The following is an 18,107-nucleotide window of genomic DNA, read 5'->3' on the forward strand; positions in this document are numbered from 1 at the left end:
CCCGGCCGGGAATGGTTCTATCCAGTTTGGAATGGTTCTACCCGGCCGGGAATGGTTCTCTCCAGCTTGGAATGGTTCTACCCGGCCGGGAATGGTTCTAACCAGTTTGGAATGGTTCTAACCAGCTTGGAATGGTTCTACCCGGCCGGGAATGGTTCTAACCAGCTTGGAATGGTTCTTCCTGGCTGGTAATGGTTCTTCCTGCCTTGGAATGACTCTTCCTGCCTTGGAATGGTTCTTCCTGGCTGGTAATGGTTCTTCCTGCCTTGGAATGACTCTTCCTGCCTTGGAATGGTTCTTCCTGGCTGGGAATGGCCTTGCCTGGCTTGGAATGGTTCTTCCTGCTTTGGAATGGTTCTTCCCGGCTTGGGATGGCCCTGCACGGCCTGGAATGGTTCTTCATGACTGGGAATGGTCCTGCCTGGAGTGGCCACAGAAGGGTGGGATGGCACAATCCGGTGTGGCATGATTCTACCCAGCACAGGTGTAACAGCATGGACTGGCATGGACTGGCTTGGTCCTGCGTGGCATGGCCACTACAGAATGGTGAGATGTGGTCCAGAATGGCCACAGATGCAAGGAGTGACATTGTCCTGCACGGCATGGCTTGCTCTGGCAGGGACACAATAACATGGGATGGCATGGTCCAGCCCAGCTTGGTCCAGCATGTCCACAGCAGCATGGGATGGCCTCAGAATCACCTATCCATGGAATAGCCATGGAAGGGTCCATTCCCTGTGGCCACCATAGCATGAGTAGCATGGACCGGCACAATCCGGCTTGGTGCAGCCTGGCATGGCCATGGCAATGTGGTTTGGCATGGTGTGGCATGGCTTGGTGCAGCCTGGCATGGCCATGACAGTGTGGTTTGGCGTGGTCTGGCATGGCTTGGTCCAGCACAGAATGGTGCTGCATGCCTCTCGGTAGCATGGCCAAGCACGGCACAGGATGGCCCGTTCTCCCTGGATCCCTGTATTCCCTGGCCCCATCCCTGGACTGGGGCTGGGTAAGGGGGATTCTGGCAGGGCCCAGGGGCCTGTGGTGCCAGGGGGCTCAGCTGGGGGCCCTCTGGATGGTGCTATGGGAGAAGTGGAGGAGCCAAGCCATGCACAAGGCATCAGTAGGACACACCTTTATTTTGATGTCTCATGGCCACAACAGGGCAAATCCCCACTCCCCACCCGGCAAGCCCTTGGTCCAGAGTGGTTTGGTGACCACGGCTCCTTAGCTGTCCCACGCTGGGACACCAGTGCGGCGCGGGGCCAGCGGCCCCGACTCGGACACGGCCGGCGAGTCGCTGTTTCGCGCCTGGGTGAAGATGCGGTTGCGGGTGCCGAAGAGGGTCCCGCGGCCGTGGCTCCGGGGGGCGTAGGGCCTGCGCTGGCAGCGGAGCGAGCAGAGGGGGGCCCTGAAGACCTCCTGGAAGCCCCTCCGGAAGTTCTCATTGAAGTAGCCGTAGATGATGGGGTTGGCGCTGCTGTTGAAGAAGGCCAACCAGTGGGCGAACGGGTAGATGTAGACGGCGAGCAGGCGGAGCTGGCCCTCGCTCAGCCGCCCATAGTCCGTCAGCAGCATCAGTGTCCAGAGGGGCAGCCAGGAGATGGTGAAGAAGAGGGCAACGATGATGAGCATGTTGATGACCTTGGCCTTCCTCCGGGAGATCCTCCTGCCCTCCGGCTCCTCTCCGCCGTGGGCAGGCGCCACCGACTTGAAGAGCTTGAAGGCGATGCGGGCGTACATGATGATGATGAGGGCGAGGGGAGCCACGTAGATGTGGGAGAAGAGGACGATGGTGTAGATCCTCCTCATCTCCGTCTCGGGCCAGGCCTCCCAACAGGAGTAGAGAGGGTAGGAGTTGTTGTAGGTGTCCACCATGAAGTGGTGCTCCTCCCTGGTGACAGTCAGGGTGACGGCAGCAGGGCACATGATGAGCAGGGCCAGCACCCAGATGATGGCGATGGTCAGCAGGGCTTTCCTCAGCGTCAGCTTCTGCCGGAAGGGGTGGACAATGCAGCGAAACCTGTGGGAGAACAGATGGTGGTGGCTTTGGGCACCTGGTGGGGACATCACTGGGCTAGGAGGGCGGCCAGGACCCAGAGGTGGGAATGGAGGGGGAGGTGGGTTGCTCTTTACATGTGTCTTTTGGTGGAAGAGATAGGTTGGTGTTTTCAGCCCAGCGTGGGGAAGGACACCTTGCTGGAATACCCCATGGACAGCTTTGTGGTCTCCCTGGAGAGCTGTGACAAGTTCCTGACATTCCCAGGAGTTTTCTCGCAATGGGAGCCGCACAGGGCACCTGGACCTGCTGGAGATTGCCTGGTCCCCACGTTCCCACGTTCCCATGCCGACGTACCTCTCCACAGCGATGGCGACCAGCGTGAAAACGGAGGCGGAGACCGACATGCCCTGCACCAGACCACTCATTTTGCACATGGTGTTGTCAAAGGGCCAACCTGTGAGGGGACACCATGGAGGCTGTAGGTGCCTCTGGCTCACCCAGCTCCCTTCAGGTGTCCCCACCCACTGTGCTGTTGCTGGGGGATGCCAAGTCGTGCTCCTAACAGGGGGCTTGTGTGGAGATAGCCTTTAGCAGCATGGATCCTTGAAGAAGAACCCCAAGACTGGTAAAAAAGACACACATTACACTTAGAAACTCAAGGAACGTGGAGGCTGTCATTTTTCCTACCGTCTTTGGGATCCTTAATCAGAAGGACTTACATCTTGTTTCGTGTCCCCAATATCAAGGCAATAAATAGATCACACCCCATAATCAATAAATACAAACCCTGCCCCATGGCCTGGCCGCTGCTGCAGCTGATCCCTCCCAACTCCCTTATCTTTGGAAAGGTCAACAGGCAGAGCTGAGCCAGCACGGGAGAAGGTGGATGCAGGAAGAATAGGAGGTTTTTTTTCAGCATTGCTTGGTGAAGAACGGCTGAACTTCAAAAAATATGCAAATTCAACATTAGGGTCAAACTTATTTTACCACAAATGGCCAAAACCTCAAAAAAAAAAAAAAAAGAACAGAAAAAGAAAGGATGTTTCCCACTCAGGCATGGGGGGCGCTTTCTCACCGTTCCTCGTGTCTCTCCCCTTCCTCTGCCCTGCTCACCTGTGATGAGGTTGTCCACCAGGGTGGTGGGCATGCAGAAGATGCCCACCAGCAGGTCACTGATGGCCAGGTTGAGGAGGAACATGTTGGTGACCGTGCGCATCTGGCGGTTCTTCACCACGACGAAGCACACCAGGATGTTGCCGATCACGCACATGAGGAAGATGAAGGTGTAGGCCAGGATGAACATGAGGGCCACGGGGGAGGAATGCTGGTAGTATGCCAGGAAGGTGTAGTTCTCCCTCAGGAGGTGGCTGGCACTGGAGTTGGGCCACCAGGTGCCGTAGGAAGGGCCTGGGGAAGGCAAGGCAGGAAAATGAAGCCAGGAGAGAATAAAGCAATTATTCCCTTCATTTCTTAATGCCTCCAGAGGTGGGTTTTCATATTTATTACAGTGCCCAGACTGGCTGGGATATGTCCTGCTGGACTCATCTTTGTGCCCCAACAAGACTCCTCCTCCTTGGGTTACACAGCTCAAGCTTCTGCAGCACCTTGGCTGAATTATTATTTTTCCCCGTTATGGTTTGATATCACTGATATCATTATTATTTGATATAATTATTGTTTGATATCGTTATTATTTACATCGTTCTTTTGGTGAGCAGCCCAGAAGATACCCTAATCTCTTTAGGGATGATGGAAGGAAGACAAATCCACATCCTGACACTCCAATGCTCCGGTCTTATGGGAGCTGTGTCCGGGCTGGCCTGGGAGCATCCCTGCCCCTGCTGCTTCTCCTTCTGCTTCCAAGGTTTGCAGTTCCATATTCCCCAAAATCTTCTTCTCCCCAACAAAGCTGCAATAACCAAGGGAAAGGGGCAGAGGACACCCTCCCCTCCCATCTGAAGCGAGAGTTGTCATTCTGATCATTAGTGGGAGCTTCTGATGGAGGCGCGGGGGTGGAATTTTGTCACTACGGATGGAACGGGGCTCCACAGCTCCCACCCTCGGGCTTCCCCAGCCGCACACAGGCAGGGATGCGGGAGGATGCCGGGCGTGGGCAGGAGCTGCCTGCAGCGGTGACGGGACTGACTCCGGGAGAATCCAGGCTGCAGTGGTGAGGCGAGGAAAGGCACGTTTTAGCTTTAAGCGCCTGTAGGACAGCCCTGCAAAGCCGCTGTGTGATGGGCAGCTGGAGCATCCCCCCATCCCTGTGCCTGGTGCTCAGCTCGCCAGCCGAGATGCTTTTCCCAGCCACAGGGACCATCGGCTTCCTCAGGATTCCGGCCCTATCCAGCCCCTAACACCCCAGTCCTGGGTGCAGGATTTGGGCAACACATTTCCAGTGGGGATTCAGAACGGCGCTGGGGGTGGTTTGCAGCCCACACAGGAGAAGGAGCCTCTTGGAGAGGCAAGGGAGAAGCGGGAACGAGGGGGCAAGATTCTGTCAGACACATGAACCAGCTTTGTAAGCAGGAACAATAACAAAGACTGTGATGAGATTGCCCAAAATCTGTGATATTAAGCCTAAAACTTCTCTGGACTTTATCTTTTGGGGCTGCAGTGCAGCATGAGCAGGAGGTTAGTGTCCTATGGATTTGGAGGTGGCTTTAAAAGCCAGGTGGAAGATGGGGAAAGGAAAATAAGGGGCTGCTGAGCACCCGGGTTGGTGCTGGATGGATGGATGGATGGATGGATGGATGGATGGATGGATGGATGCAGGCGTCCTCAGTTCAGCACTGACATCTCAGACGTGGTGACAGGGGGATGAGGGGGACTGGACAGGGGGCGATGGACCACCCGCCTCCTTTCCTGGCTGTGGGAAACCACCGCAGGGAAAGGCTGGTCTGATGGAATAGGGGGATGAGGGGTGGATAGCTTTTTTGGGGGATAAAATCAATCAGCTCTTGGCACTCACCTCCTCCGGCCCGAGCCGGCTCCGGGGGCTGCATCGCTGCTGTGCAGGAGCTACCGCCGGAGGCGATGGGCTGCCCGGGGAGAGGGCGCAGCTCGCCCCCGTCCCTCCCGCCCGCTCCGGAGCTCCGCTGCCGCCGCTCCGGTTGCGGCTGCTCGCCGGCTGCAGCGGAGAAGGGGAGGGGGCGCGGGGGGAAACAGCCTCCCATCGCCATGGATACCGGGGGACCCGCACGCAGCCCCCCGCGGATGAGGCAGCGCGGGGGCGGGCAGCCCACGCGGGGCAGGGAGAGGGAAGGGAGAAGGTTCGGTCCCTAGGGAGAGTCCGGATCTCTGTCCCCTCGCTGCCGCCGAGGTCCCCACACTGATGCTGGCAGCTGATGGCCGGTGTCCCCGGCAGCTCCACTGTCCATCCCGGGAAGAAAATATGCCAGGAGCCTCAAGACGAGTGGGGAGATCCCACATCCATGAATCCACACGCAGGGAAAAGCAACACGATGTTTAGGGATGCTGGTCCTGGCTCCAGACTGCTCCACTTAACCCCAGCTCCTCCAGCACACCCAGCATCTCTTACCATAATCTTTTACCAAAGTTTGGCAAGCCTAGAAGTTAAATGTTTACAGGATTTACAATTCCTGGCGGTCCCCAGCCCGCACGGAGCATTGGGAAGTGTTTGCCCGTTAAATACCCAAAGGAACAAACAAGGGAGATGTTTAAACAAGGCGTTTTGAGATAACACCTGGGGTTTCTCCCATGAGTTTTTGAGGTTTTTTTTGCAGGCAGCCAGCTGCTAAGGGACATGGGTGTGCTTGGAAGTGGCCTCCCTGCCACCGAGAAGTCGCTTCCTCCAGGATATTTCTTCCTGGGAAGGGAATCAGCACAGCTCGAGGAACTACAGCACCCGAGAGGTGGATGCACACTTCTGGGGACACCCACGGGGTGAGCAGCCTGTGGAGACCCACTGGCATTGGGTGGCACTGGTTTCCACGGTGAAAAAACAGAAGGGAACAAAAATTCCTTGGAAAACAAGGATTTTTCCAGGGAAATACTGCTTGGGTCTGTGAGAATCCAGCTGGAGGCTGCAGTGAGCAGCTGTGAGAAGGGGCTTCTTTAAGGACAAGACTGGTAATTCGAATTTAATCAGATACAAACCCCCTGATGAAACAGGAAAGCATTTAATCAGGCACTTGGCACACCACCACGTCAGCAATTCCAGGGAGAACCCTTACAGCCGCAGGGATGCCCTCTGCTATCTCAGCTGCTCCTCACCAGCACCCAGCTGGGAGGGTGAACATCCAGATCTCCCCCCAGCTCCTCTTGCAGCTCCTCTGCATCCCCAAAAACACATAAGCAGGAGATTGCCTGGCTTGGGACTTGGCAGAGCCATCCCTTCACGGGGGAGCCCCGCTGCTTGCTTTTAATTTAGGAAAATCGAGGCACTCGCTCAGGTTTGGGACAGAAACAGGGGCGTAGCAGGGACTGACCTAAGCCAAACCACTCTCGTGGGACCACTCTTGGGACAGCTCGGGCACCCTGGGATTCTGTCAGGCTTTAGGGATGGGCTCCTCTGGAGACAGCAGCAGGTCGAAGGGAACGAGGGGCCGGACCAGCAGCCGCACCTCGGGGCCGACGGGGTTCGCCCGCAGGTTGAGGCTCCGCAGCAACGCCATGGAGGCCAATTTATCCATGGGCACCTCTGGAAAGAGAGCATGGAGGTGAGAATCCGTCCTGGAGGGGTGGAAGGGATGAAAGCTCCTCTTGATGATCTGCTTTGATCAAAGCAGGAAGGCGGTGAAATATTAATTTATCCATCTGCTCAGGCAAATGGTTATCGGTTGGACTCGATGGTCTTTGAGGTCTTTTCCAACCTAAATGATCCTGTGATTCTATGGAATGTGTCAGCAAGGTGCAGACACCAAGATATCCAGTGTGGGCACTGCCCTTCAGTTCTCCCAGTCCTGCTGGGACACTAAATTTGGATTCAAGGACTTATTCCCTGATTTTATCCCTGGTGTTGCAATGCCCAGGAGCCCTCTCCAAGCTGACAGGAGAGCACGTGGTCTTTGCCCTTGTTGGACAGGCTGCAAAATGGCTCTCAGCCATCAACAGACACCCTTCTATTTTGCAATTTCCATGGGTTTGGGTGCTGTCCTTTAGAAAACATTGCATTAACAAACTTTGTATTAAAAAAAAAGGGTGCAGCTCAGCTGGATGGTCCCAATGTGAATTCACTGAGAGTTGAGGGAGGAGACTGATGAAAACCTAACCCATTAAGCTCATTAAAAGGTGATAGGTTTTGCTACAATTCACAATATTTCAGGCTTGCAAAGCCCACCTGTCTGATTTACCTAAACCAATTTCTTTTTCATTTGGACACCAAAATCACAAGAGCCTTTTATATCCCAGCTCCTGTTTCTTCTGCCAGCACCTGGAGCAGAACTGCAGTGTTGTAATTGTGTCTGGTAGATGATTATGTGATTTTAAAACCATGAAACTTATTTTATGCTAGAAAAAGACTCAAACACTTCGATGCCTTTGTTTTTTTCCCCTCTTTTGCCTCCAGAAAACAGTGCTATTTTCCATACACAAATTCCCTAGGAGTGCACATCTCATCAGGCAGAGCTTCACATGAATTTTTTTAATAACTCTTCTTCATGGTGGATTTGTTCACTGCTATTCCCCTGTATCATTTTGCTCGGCTTTTGTTTTGTTTTTTTTCCCTTGAAGCACAAAAGTAATATTTATTTTTCTTTATAGATCTTCCTATTTAATCATCGTCTGGTGAAGTGAAGAATAAGAAGTTTAATCATCCTCTTAGGCAGCACAATAAAGTTAAAAGTGCTTTCACCCATTTTGTTTAAATTAGGGAGTTTAGTAAAGTGTTTTGGGGATCAAGACCTTCCCAGGTCAGCTCTGCACCTGAGTTCCAGGTAAGGAGCAGTGACTCACCTCTGGCATGAAGGGACAGGCAGGGCACACAATGCAGCCTGTAGGGTTGTGCCCTGAGAGCCACAAATTCCTCTAGAAACAACCCAAAGCGTCACTTGTTGCCTTCCCCACGGATGAGGCACTTGCATTTGAGCCTGAATTATTCATGCTGGCTCCACCAGTCAAGCAAAAAACAGGGAGGGAAAAGGCTTTTACGTGATTAAAGCAGAATGTGACGATAATTGGGATGCTCTGGGTTGGAAGGGACCTTAATGCTCATCCCTGGATGGAGGCAGGGACTCCTTCCACTATCCCAGGTTGCTGTAAGCCCCCTCCAACCTGGCCTTGGACACTTGCAGGAACCCACAACGTCTCTGTGTCAGTGTCTCATCACCCTCAAAGGGAAGAATTTCTTCCCAATATCCCATCTAACCCTACTTTGAGTTTGAAACCATCCCCCTTTATCCCATCTCCACATTCTCAGGAGGACAAAATTAACCACAGTTGCCCCCAGCAGTGACCTCCCCAGCCTTGGCAGCAGTCTCAACATCATCCCTATTAAACCATTAATCAAGAAATAAGGGAAAGAGAAGCTGAAGCTCCAGGCACCAAAACATCCCCATGGATTTGTGGAGCTTAAAATGCTGATTTGATATAACTCTAATTATCAGGGAAAGAGTTAAAAGCACTGACAGTAATATACACATAATTACAGGCCAGGGTGAAGAGCTTATTTAGATGAAAAGGGTGGCTTGTGGCACTAAATGTCTCCTTTCACAGAGCCCACAGCCTCTAGGCAGGCATTAATTAATCTCTTTTCACTCCTGTTTCCCTATGGAAAACATTACCTACCAACCACCTCCAGCTCAATATGTCAATGTATCTTAGGAGGTCACTCAGCCCTTTCAGCAGGAGCTTTTAAATCGTGTTTGCAGCCCTGGCAGGAGCCTCTCCAGCATCCCTGGGATGGCAGAGGAGGACAGGCAGAACCAACATAGGCACAGCACCACAAACCAGGGGATCTGCAACCTTACAAACACAAGCTCAGGTGCAGGGGAGCCTGGGACCTGTTTGGGAAGGGCTGGTAGGAGCAATTTGATTTCCCAAATTTTTTTTTCCTCATAAAAAAATGGGCTGAAACCCCCCTGGCTTTCCGGTTTCTACCTCTTCCCTTTCCAGAAATTGTGTAAAATAAGCTCACATCACCCATTTCTGCAGCCAGACAGCATCGTGTGCACCACTAGGACATATCCCTACAACATTTTGGCTTGAAATTGTTAAATTTTCCTCTGCTTTTGTTCTCCCCAACACCTGGAGGACACCTCCCAGCCGAGGGGAGCCTGGTGGGAGGTGAGCAAACCTGGCAGCCCAGTTCTCCTCCCAACCCAGCATCAATCCAGCTGGGTGCAACCCTGGATGCAACCTTTCCTCCCTGCTTTTTAGCAGGGAAAAAGGCACCAAAAAGCTGTGTTCTCTCCTTCCAGCATCCTGCTTGCACAAAACAAGCAGGGAAAATGCTGTTTGGAGACCAGGTCGTATTGAAATCAGCCAATTAAACTCAAAAAGTGATGGAAGGAACTAAAAGTGAGGCAGCTCTCTCCGGGAGGCGAGAGAGAAAAAGAGGGTGAAGAAAATCCTTGTCTTTCTCTGGCTCCTGTTGAAGCAGTTTTTAATTCCAGTGTTTCTACGAGGCACAGCCAGGGAGCAGCTGATGTGAGGCTGTCAATAAACCTCGAGTTGCAGGGAGCAGCTTTCCCAGCAGCAGCTGAAGCCATCCCAGATAAAACAGCAAAATCGAGTGGACTCAGAAATTCACCTCCCTGGGGGCCTGTGGGGGCTGTGGGATGCTCCAGCCCGGGCTCTTTGAAAGCTGCCTCCTAAATAAATCCCTTTTTATCTGTGTACAACAGCTGCCCCTTTTGCCCAGCTTTTGGAGACTCCAAAGCCTTCAGCTTTTTGCACATGAAAAGATTTTCCTGCCGCTGCAAGGCTGAGGGATGAGCGAGCGTCTCTTATCATTCATTTAATTCAATTTTTAGGGGATTTTGTAGTGTTAAACAGCTCCTGTTTGCTCTGGGAAATGTTCAGGTGGGCTCATGTCCTTGCTTAGCCTGGCAGTAAGGAGAGGGGGACCGGGCTCTGCAATCAGCTCTGTTTTTTTTAACAAAATCTGGGGATTCTGGGTCAGCCCAGCTGGAAGCGATGAAAACACCGGGAAGGCCAAATGGCTAAGCATGATTATTCTCTGATTATTCAGCATCACCCCAAGGGGTGATGCTAAATCACCTTTTTTCCAGTGGGAGAAAGCTCCTCCTCACCTGCAATCTCGTTCTCTTCCAGGTCGATGGTCTCCAGGGCAGGGATGGTGGCCAGGGGCTCCGGGAAACGCCGGAATCTGTTGCGGGAGAGGTCGATGGCCCGCAGGTGCAGCAGGGAGGTGATTTCCTCAGGCAGGCGGTGCAGGTAATTCCCTGCCAGGTTGAGCTCTGGGAAGAAAGAAAAGAGTTTGTAGGATGAAGGGAAAAAGATGGGAAAAAAAAATAATTAATGCACGGCTTGATTTACAGCCATCTGTGGGATTCCGGCTCCAAAAATTGAGCTTTTTTTTTTTTTTTCTTTTTTCGCTATTTTCCGTGGTTGCCGTTCTAGATTTGCCTGCTGGGAATACCACATTTAGGAGTGATGTTTTTGTTGGCTTCCTCAGGCTTTCCTAATGAAATTGAGCAGCCTTTTGCAAGCAGGATGTGTAAAAAAATAAGGAATAGTTCCTCATCAAGTCAGTGAAATTTCCTCCCCAATGGACATTTGTCACGGCTTAATGCTAGCTCTCTATATTCATGTGCCTGAAGCCCTTCTGAGGAATAAAGGAATGGTGGATGACAAGTTTTTAGATGTGAAAAATATCTATTTTTCACAGTTTGCCCGTCCGTGCTGCCTTCCTGCCCCAGAAATGAGCTCCTGTGGGGCCGCACTTCTGGGGACAGAACCCAAATCCCGCTGTCCCAGCGCCCTTCTCCAGTGACACAGGGCTTTCTGCACTATAAATACCCACACAAGCAGCCCTGCCCCTGCTAATACCTGGTATTTATAGGTCCTGCCTTATTCAGGCTGTCCCCAGCCCTGGGGCATCTGTTCCTGCTGAGACCCAACACATTTCATCACCGGAGTGATCGGTTCACTGGTGGAGCAAAGCCCTTGCTGGGAAACAAGGTCATTTTTTCCCCTTCAGGGCTTGTTGTGCTGTCTAGAAAATGAAAATTGATTTCCTTTGCTCGACGTGTTTCCTTTCCCCAGCCTAGGGGTGTTCTCGCAGATGATGCTCCAGCTCCAGAGCAAGGGAAGCCTCCCCAGGCACACACCACGGTGGCATTTGTGGGGTACGTTGGAAGAACAAAATTGATTTTTAGAAGCTGCCAGAGCATCCCCAGCGCCGTCCTCAGTGTTCAATACCGCGGTACTGGATGCTCTGGATGCTTGCATGGCCCTTTTTTAGCGGATTAGCCTCGGGCTGCATTCTCTGGGCTCCGCAGGGAGGTGTCCATGTGGTGCCGACGGTCGCCCCCATCTCCTGCGGTGATTAACTCTCGACGATTTCTCATGATGAGGACTAATTAGTCAGCACAGCCTGGATTGCCCCGTCTCTGCCATGCCCCGCTGTTATCCCCAAGCTGCGTTTCCTGTCCTGGTCCATCCTCAGCCCCATCCTTGGAGGGAGCTGGAGGGTGATGTGTGACCCCGCAGCAGCCTGACACCAGTTTGGAAGGCTTGGGTGAGCGCAGAACCAGCACCCTCGTCCTTCAGGGGGCAGAGGGTATACGGAAAAATAGATTTTTGGGGGTCTGAACTAACGCTCGCAATGAGGTGTGAGCTCAGAGGAGACTCTTGGGTGCTTTGCCCCCTCTGCAGCAGCCTGGGGGCTCCTGGAGTGTCCCAGAGGATTGGGAGTGGCTGTCCCTTACCTGTCAGCTGGCTGAAGGTGGTGACGAATCGGCCGGTGATGGACTTGAGCTCGTTGTTGGCCAGGGAGATGCGATGGATCCCCTCGGTGACGCTCCTCATGGCTTTGTAGATTCCAACGGGGAAGGTCATCAGTTTGCAGTTGGCCAGATCTGCGCACAGAGAGACCCAGGCACGGGTCTGAAAACTTCTGTCATCCTGCTCCCCGTGTCCCTAATCCCCTGAGCAGCGCAGGGATGCTTATTCCTCTGACTGGGATGGAGCAGGGGTTTCCCTGGGCATGCTCCTGGCTGGATTTCTCACGGTCATGGCTGGCTGTCCCACGGCGATCGGTGGGGAAGGGAAAAAGATTTGACTGTGCTTCTCACCTCGTGGCTTTGTTTTGTCCTGAATTGTTTCTGTTTCCCCTCCCAGGAGATGCTGGGGATGGAAACCCTGTATCCCAGCCCCAGGATGGGCTCTGTCTGCCCCCTCCTCAAAGGCACTGCGGGGGCTGATGGAGCAAGCTCCATCCTCCCACCTTTCTCTCAGGAGGATGTGAAGAGCCCGAGGCACGAAGCTCCATCTCCCGGCATAAACTGGTTTATATCCCAGGGCCGGGAATCCGGTGGGAATAAAAACGAGTGGCTTTCATCTCTCTCCTTTGATGAACTCTTGGGTATTAGCTGAAAATGGGGAAATTGCTGGAAAACACAGATCTGACAAGGCAACACAGGAAAAAACCTGCTCCTGCCCCAGCTCGCAAGGAGGGACACATCCCATGGGATATTGTGAACCTGCTCTGGCTTTGCGGGACTGAGGGCCCTTTGGGGGAGCCTTTCTCTTCTCCGGAGCTGCGGGGAGGGAACGCCAACAGCTTTTTTTAGACTGTGGCAGTGAAAAATAGAGCCCTGCTCCCGGATACCCGATCCTTGTCCGGGCCCCGAGCGGGAGCCGGGACGGAGCGCCGGGCTTACCCAGGGAATCCGCTTTGTTCTCCACCGTGTCGTTCACCTTCCTGGCCACCCGGGCCACCGCCTCGCCCATCCTCCTGTGCATGCGGGCGGCCGGTCCCGCCGGGAATGCGCTTCGGACCGGGGGATCCAGGGCTGGAGGGAGAAACCAGCCACTCTGGTCTCTGGGAGAGGGATGCTAAAAATAACCGGCGGGATCAGTGTTCCCAGGGGAGGGAGGGAGGCTGTGCTGGGGCTGGCATGGCCCTCAGGGGTGAGATTCCCAGCTTTTCAGGATGGTGCTTTTAGGGGATGTAGAGTAGATTCCTGGTTTGGGATATGAGGATGTATCCCCTTTCCTGTTACCGGTTATGGGGATTCATCTCCTTTCTGGGTTTGGGAAATGGGGATGCATCCCTTTTCCTGATCTATTCGCATGCATCCCCGTTCCTGCTGTTGGATATGCTGTTTTTCCTGGTTTGGGATATGGGGATGAATCCTATTGCCTGGTTTGGGATATGGGCACGTGTGTCTCTTCCTTGTGTGGGGTATGGGGATGCATGCCCTTTCCTGGCTTGGCATTAGGGGATGCAGCCCGTTTCCTTATTCGGGATATAGGGATCCACGCCCTTTTCCTGGTTTGGGATATGGAGACGAATGCTATTCCCTGGTATGGGATATGGGGATTATGACCCCTTTCCCGGTTTGGGATATGTAGATGCATTCCGTTTCCCAGTGACTTCATTCAGCCCTGTCTAGCCGAAACATTTTGGCAGAAGGAATCCTGGACAGGACGGAACGGCAGGACAACACCACCACCACCACCCCCATTCCTCCCTTCTCCCCCTCAAAAAAACCCACAAACAAACAAACAGCGCAAGAAAAATCGGTCTTCCCACGCCGGGAGTCGAACCCGGGCCGCCTGGGTGAAAACCAGGAATCCTAACCGCTAGACCACGTGGGAGGCGCGGGCAGGGCGGCGCGGTGCCGCGCCTGCCGCCTGCCGGCGGGGCGTGGCCGGGGCGTGGCCGGGGCGTGGCCGGGGCCGGGGCTGGGCGGGGCCGGGGCGGGGCCGCTCCGCCCGCGCCGCTCGGCGGGGACAAAGCGCGGCGCCGAGCGGGGGCCATGTCGTCCGCAGGCGGCCGCCAGCCCAGCCAGAGCCGGGCCATCCCCACCCGCACCGTCACCCTCAGCGACGCCGCGCAGCTCCCCGCCGACTACTGCACCACCCCCGGCGGGACGCTCTTCTCCACCACGCCGGGAGGTAAAAGCGCCGCGCCCGCCGGGGCCTCCGGGGGAGCGCGCCCGGGCCAGCCCGCCACCCCGAGCGCCGCGTGTCGCGGGCGTAGCGTGCCTGCGGAGGCTGTGTCCCCTCTGTATGGCGCTGATCTGGCCCGTTCTCCTCGCCGCACACGCGTGGAGATGGGGTTTATTGTTTTTCCGGGGGCGCGGAGGGTCCCGGCGGGGCGGCAGCTGGATCCCCGGACGGGCTGGCAGGAAGCTCCCGGTGGGACGCGGGCTCCGGGGGCTCGGTGCCTCGGCACTACCCCGCCCCGGCTCCGCGGGGTCGTGACACTCCTCGTCCCTGTGCAGGGGACAGGGACACGTGGTATTTGGGGGTGCCGCTTCCATCGGCGTCCCCGGGACGCGTTCCCACCCCTGCCGTGAGTTTGCCAGGTCTGTGTGCCGGGGCAGCCGGGACCCAGCTGCCGCCGGGGTGTTTGGCCAGCGCCGAATTATCGCCTGTCGCGCCCAGATAAGAGCGGGCAGAGCGGCGGCACAGCGCACCCCCCAGCCCTCCCCGCCGATCTTTGGCGGAGAACCTTGGCCCGGGCGCCCGTCCCGCTGGGAAACTCCTTCGGCAAACAAGCGCTGCCGAACCGGATTCCCCCACTCTCCTCCCGTCCTCCCCCCCCAGGCACCCGGATCATCTACGACCGCAAGTTCCTGCTGGACCGCCGCAACTCCCCCATGGCCAAGACCCCGCCTTGTCACCTCCCCAATATTCCCGGCGTCACCAGCCCCGGCGAGGCCGGCGAGGAGCCCAAAGCGGACGCCAACAGCTTGAACCACCAGGAGGGCAAACCATCCATGGGTAAGGGACCCCCGGGGCGGGGCAGGAGGGGTTTGGGGTGGAGGATGACGCCCCTAACGCTGCTCTCCTTGCCTCTCGCCAGGGGACGATGCTCAGTTCGAGATGGATATCTGAGCAGGAACCACGGAGAGGCAGCGACTCCCCAGACCTGTGCACCCCCCATTCGGCTTAGCAGGATCCGTCCCGGCGAGGCGGAGGTGGCACCGGTCCCCACCGGCGTCCCCTCCCCGCCCCCCTCCTCCTCCCCCTCGTTTTTGGGGGGAGTGCAGCTCTGTCTTCTCTCCCTCTGCGGGTGACTGGTCCCAGCATGTGCCGGACGGAGCATCCCTTCTGGATCCGGCCCTAATTCCTCCTCTTCCACCCGGCTAGCAGCCTGATCTCCACCAGGCTTCTTTTTAAAACATCCCGTTGCCTCTTCTGATGCTTCCCCCCACCCCCAAAATTCCCCTCCTGTTACCCAAGCCTCCCGTTGCCAGCAGCTTGGTGTGTTCTGGAGCTGTGTCACCCGCTTTGCCCCCTTCTCCTGGAAAATTTGGGCAGCCCTGCCAGGAGGAGGGGGAAACATCACTCCTAAAATCATGCAGCTGCTTGCACCCTGGGGAGGGTATTTTTTGAGTTTCCCTGGGATGTGTTGGCATTCAGCAAAGGACAGCATCGGGAGCCCGTTCCCTTCGGTGCTCCAGGGGTCCCATGTAGTTCCTGATGGAATCAGCCAGCTTGTCCACATCTCTCCTACCCGGATTTCTTCCATCTTGGCCCTCCAGCCGGGGGCTGTGTCCCCCTACCCACCAGCCAGGACTCACAGCAATGTAGCCATATATTATAAAAGCCCCCTTGCTTTTATGTTTGGTACTAAATAGGGGCACTTTACCCCCAATGACTTTTTCTGGGCTGGGGCCGAGTGCCTCTGGGAAAGTGCTTTGTAGTGCTCGGGTTTTTGGTATTTTTTTTTTACCCCCCAGCCGTTTAAAATGTGAATCCTACAGGGGGGAGATCCCTCTGGCACCGTTGGATGTCTCAGGAATCACTGGGTGTCCCTGGGGGCTGTGGGGGCTCGCCAGACACCGCAGGGATGGGGTGCTCTCCTCGCAGGGTGCAGCCATCGATGCCATCCTCTGCTCAGTTTTCAGGATGGGATTTCTCCCAGCCGGATCATGCTGTGTCGTGGATAAAGCATTTCCACGTTAACCTCCCCTTTGCCAGCCTGCCATGGCGTGGCCACCACGGGATTTATTTTCCCCCCACCTCTCTCCGTGCGACTCCTGACGAGCGGCGCTGGGCAAGGCCGCGCGCAGTGTCAGGCTGTGCCCCCCCAATCCCACCAGCCCCCCCCAGTTCTGAATTTTTTTAAACTGCCTGTTGGGAGCCATCACCAGCTCCACAACCTTCTCAAGTGCCATTTTATCAGCCCCCACCTGAGTGCCTGCTCCATCCATCCTCCCTCCCTCCCTCGCCGGGGTCGCCCCCCACCTCGGTTCCCAGCCCCGGGGGACCCGTGCTGGGGAAGGGGGCACATCCCACAGGCTTTGTGCACTTTCCATCCCGTAATTTATTTCTCTAGGTGTGTTCGGCACGGGGCGGCGCTGGTGGCGAGCTCCCATCTTCCAGCTGCTTTTCTCACAAGGAGGGGGGGCGGGGGGGCTGCCCCTCGTTTTTTGGGGGTGGGGGAGGAAGAAGCAAAAGCACAACCCCAGGGAATGGGTTGTCTTTCCCATCCTTTCCCTCGCGTGGGAGGTGAGGTGAACGCGGTAGCCCGGCCGCCGTAGGCGCACGAGTGAGTGAGTGCGAGTAGCAATATGTATATGCGTGTGGGTGGGTGGTGATAAGACACACACAAATATATATATTATATATAAATAGATATATTTTCCTTGAAGCCAAGATCCTAGGAGGTCGGTTAGGCCCTCGGATCGAGGGAGGGGCAGGGGGCGAGGACATCCTTGGCGGAGCGGGGACGGCCACCGTGGATGCAGGGACCTGGCGCCCTCAGCACAGCTGCTTGTTTTGGGAAACCTGCTCTGCTAGCCAAAAATAATTACTCCATATCCAAGGACAACGTGACTTCATGGACAGGAGCTGGAGGGAAACCTTTTTGTTGTTGTCGTTGTTTATTTTTTTTTCTCCAAATGCCCCCTTTCCCAACCTCCTCGTGTCTCCATTCCCCATCCCAGCAACTTTCTCCCGGTTCTCTTTTGTAAGCGGGCTTGGGGCTGAGCAGGGAGGGAGTGCCTGGCCTCGCCGGGGCGTTCCTCTGCTAGTCAGGGGATCCATTTGGGATTTCTGTCGTTTTTTACCGTCTCTTCAAGCAGGTGTTTGGGAGGAGAAAAGCTCTTGCCAGTGGTTGCTGTTACAGTGAGATCAATAAAGATTTTGGTTCTTCTAAATCAAGGTGATTTGGACTGTGATTCAGGGGGTGGGGAGGATTTTCCCTTCCCTTTGGAGCCAACTCCCCTCATGGGAGTCATGCCCAGAGGGCAGGGAAGGGTCAGACCCAGAACCAGCAGCTGAGAGTTAAATCACAAAATGTCACACGGCAGAGAAGCCTGATTTTCCCACAGGTCTCCCACGTGCAAAACTGCCCCAAACCTATCATTTGTCCTGTCTCTCGTCCCTGGAAGTCTTTAAGGCCAGGTTGGAGCAGCCTGGTCTAGTGGATGGTGTCCACCAACCTTGGCCTTAAACCCTTCAGGGACAGGACACCATTAATAGATGTTAATACATTACGCTGTAATGTATTTTTAAAAATTTTTAAACCGGGTCAGTCCCTTTTATACCATCCACTGTAATTGGGGAGGGGTCTGAGCAGCAAAAACCCCCACTAGGGCGCTGAGGGATGGGCCCCTTTGGGATTTTTGTGGGTGCCCCAGCAAACCAGCAGCATCCCCTTGGGGATGCATCCCTCGAGCACAGCTCAGCTCTGTGTGTGAAATACCGCAGCACCGCGTCACATTCCCAAAGCATTCAGATCCCAGGGGTGAAGCCGGGAGGGCATTCCCAAGGGTTTTGGGGTGGGGGGGAGTCCTCTCGGAGCACCCCGGTTTGGCTGCGCTCGGAGTGGTCCTGCCATGACCTCCCGTGGATTCTGCTCATAATTGCAGCAGTTTCATTCTGCAGCCTCAGGGAAATTGGGAGCGTGCGAGGAAAAACTGCTGACGAGGCATTTGCGAGCTTCTTTTCCCCGGGTCTGGTTTTGCCCCTGCAATGCCAGTGACAACTGGCTCCCTCCCAG

At 55.3% G+C, this 18,107-nt stretch overlaps 3 protein-coding genes and 1 non-coding gene across 7 annotated transcripts; 1 reads left to right on the forward strand and 3 right to left on the reverse strand.

Moving 5' to 3' along the window:
- Positions 1-229: 229 nt before the first annotated feature.
- On the reverse strand, positions 230-5,057 carry NPFFR1 (neuropeptide FF receptor 1). 4 transcript variants are annotated; one of them, XM_023930099.2, is made up of 4 exons: positions 4,971-5,057; positions 3,113-3,406; positions 2,354-2,453; positions 1,117-2,020 (listed from the first exon to the last, which is right to left on the reverse strand). In XM_023930099.2, exons 1-4 carry the CDS (start codon positions 5,002-5,004, stop codon positions 1,225-1,227), a joined length of 1,224 nt encoding a protein of 407 aa, XP_023785867.2. In that variant the 5' UTR covers positions 5,005-5,057; the 3' UTR covers positions 1,117-1,224. The 4 variants fall into 4 exon arrangements, 3 of the variants coding, with proteins under 3 accessions (XP_023785867.2, XP_086756130.1, XP_086756131.1); XM_086900005.1 differs by having other exon boundaries at positions 1,311-2,020; positions 2,134-2,453; XM_086900004.1 differs by having other exon boundaries at positions 1,117-2,453.
- A 1,068-nt stretch (positions 5,058-6,125) lies between these two features.
- On the reverse strand, positions 6,126-12,990 carry LRRC20 (leucine rich repeat containing 20). Its single transcript, XM_023930100.2, has 4 exons — positions 12,808-12,990; positions 11,854-12,003; positions 10,213-10,380; positions 6,126-6,662 (listed from the first exon to the last, which is right to left on the reverse strand). Exons 1-4 carry the CDS (start codon positions 12,887-12,889, stop codon positions 6,511-6,513), a joined length of 552 nt encoding a protein of 183 aa, XP_023785868.1. The 5' UTR covers positions 12,890-12,990; the 3' UTR covers positions 6,126-6,510.
- Positions 12,991-13,675: 685 nt separating this feature from the next.
- TRNAE-UUC (transfer RNA glutamic acid (anticodon UUC)) lies at positions 13,676-13,747 on the reverse strand. The gene has a single exon. It is a non-coding gene; the product is annotated as a tRNA-Glu (tRNA).
- A 99-nt stretch (positions 13,748-13,846) lies between these two features.
- Positions 13,847-17,262, forward strand: EIF4EBP2 (eukaryotic translation initiation factor 4E binding protein 2). Its single transcript, XM_086900007.1, has 3 exons — positions 13,847-14,047; positions 14,702-14,878; positions 14,961-17,262. Exons 1-3 carry the CDS (start codon positions 13,909-13,911, stop codon positions 14,990-14,992), a joined length of 348 nt encoding a protein of 115 aa, XP_086756133.1. The 5' UTR covers positions 13,847-13,908; the 3' UTR covers positions 14,993-17,262.
- Positions 17,263-18,107: the final 845 nt, after the last annotated feature.

The sequence above is a fragment of the Cyanistes caeruleus genome, chromosome 8 (genome assembly GCF_971803275.1).
Source record: "Cyanistes caeruleus chromosome 8, bCyaCae1.hap1.1, whole genome shotgun sequence".
In the NCBI taxonomy this organism is placed as follows: Eukaryota; Metazoa; Chordata; class Aves; order Passeriformes; family Paridae; genus Cyanistes; species Cyanistes caeruleus.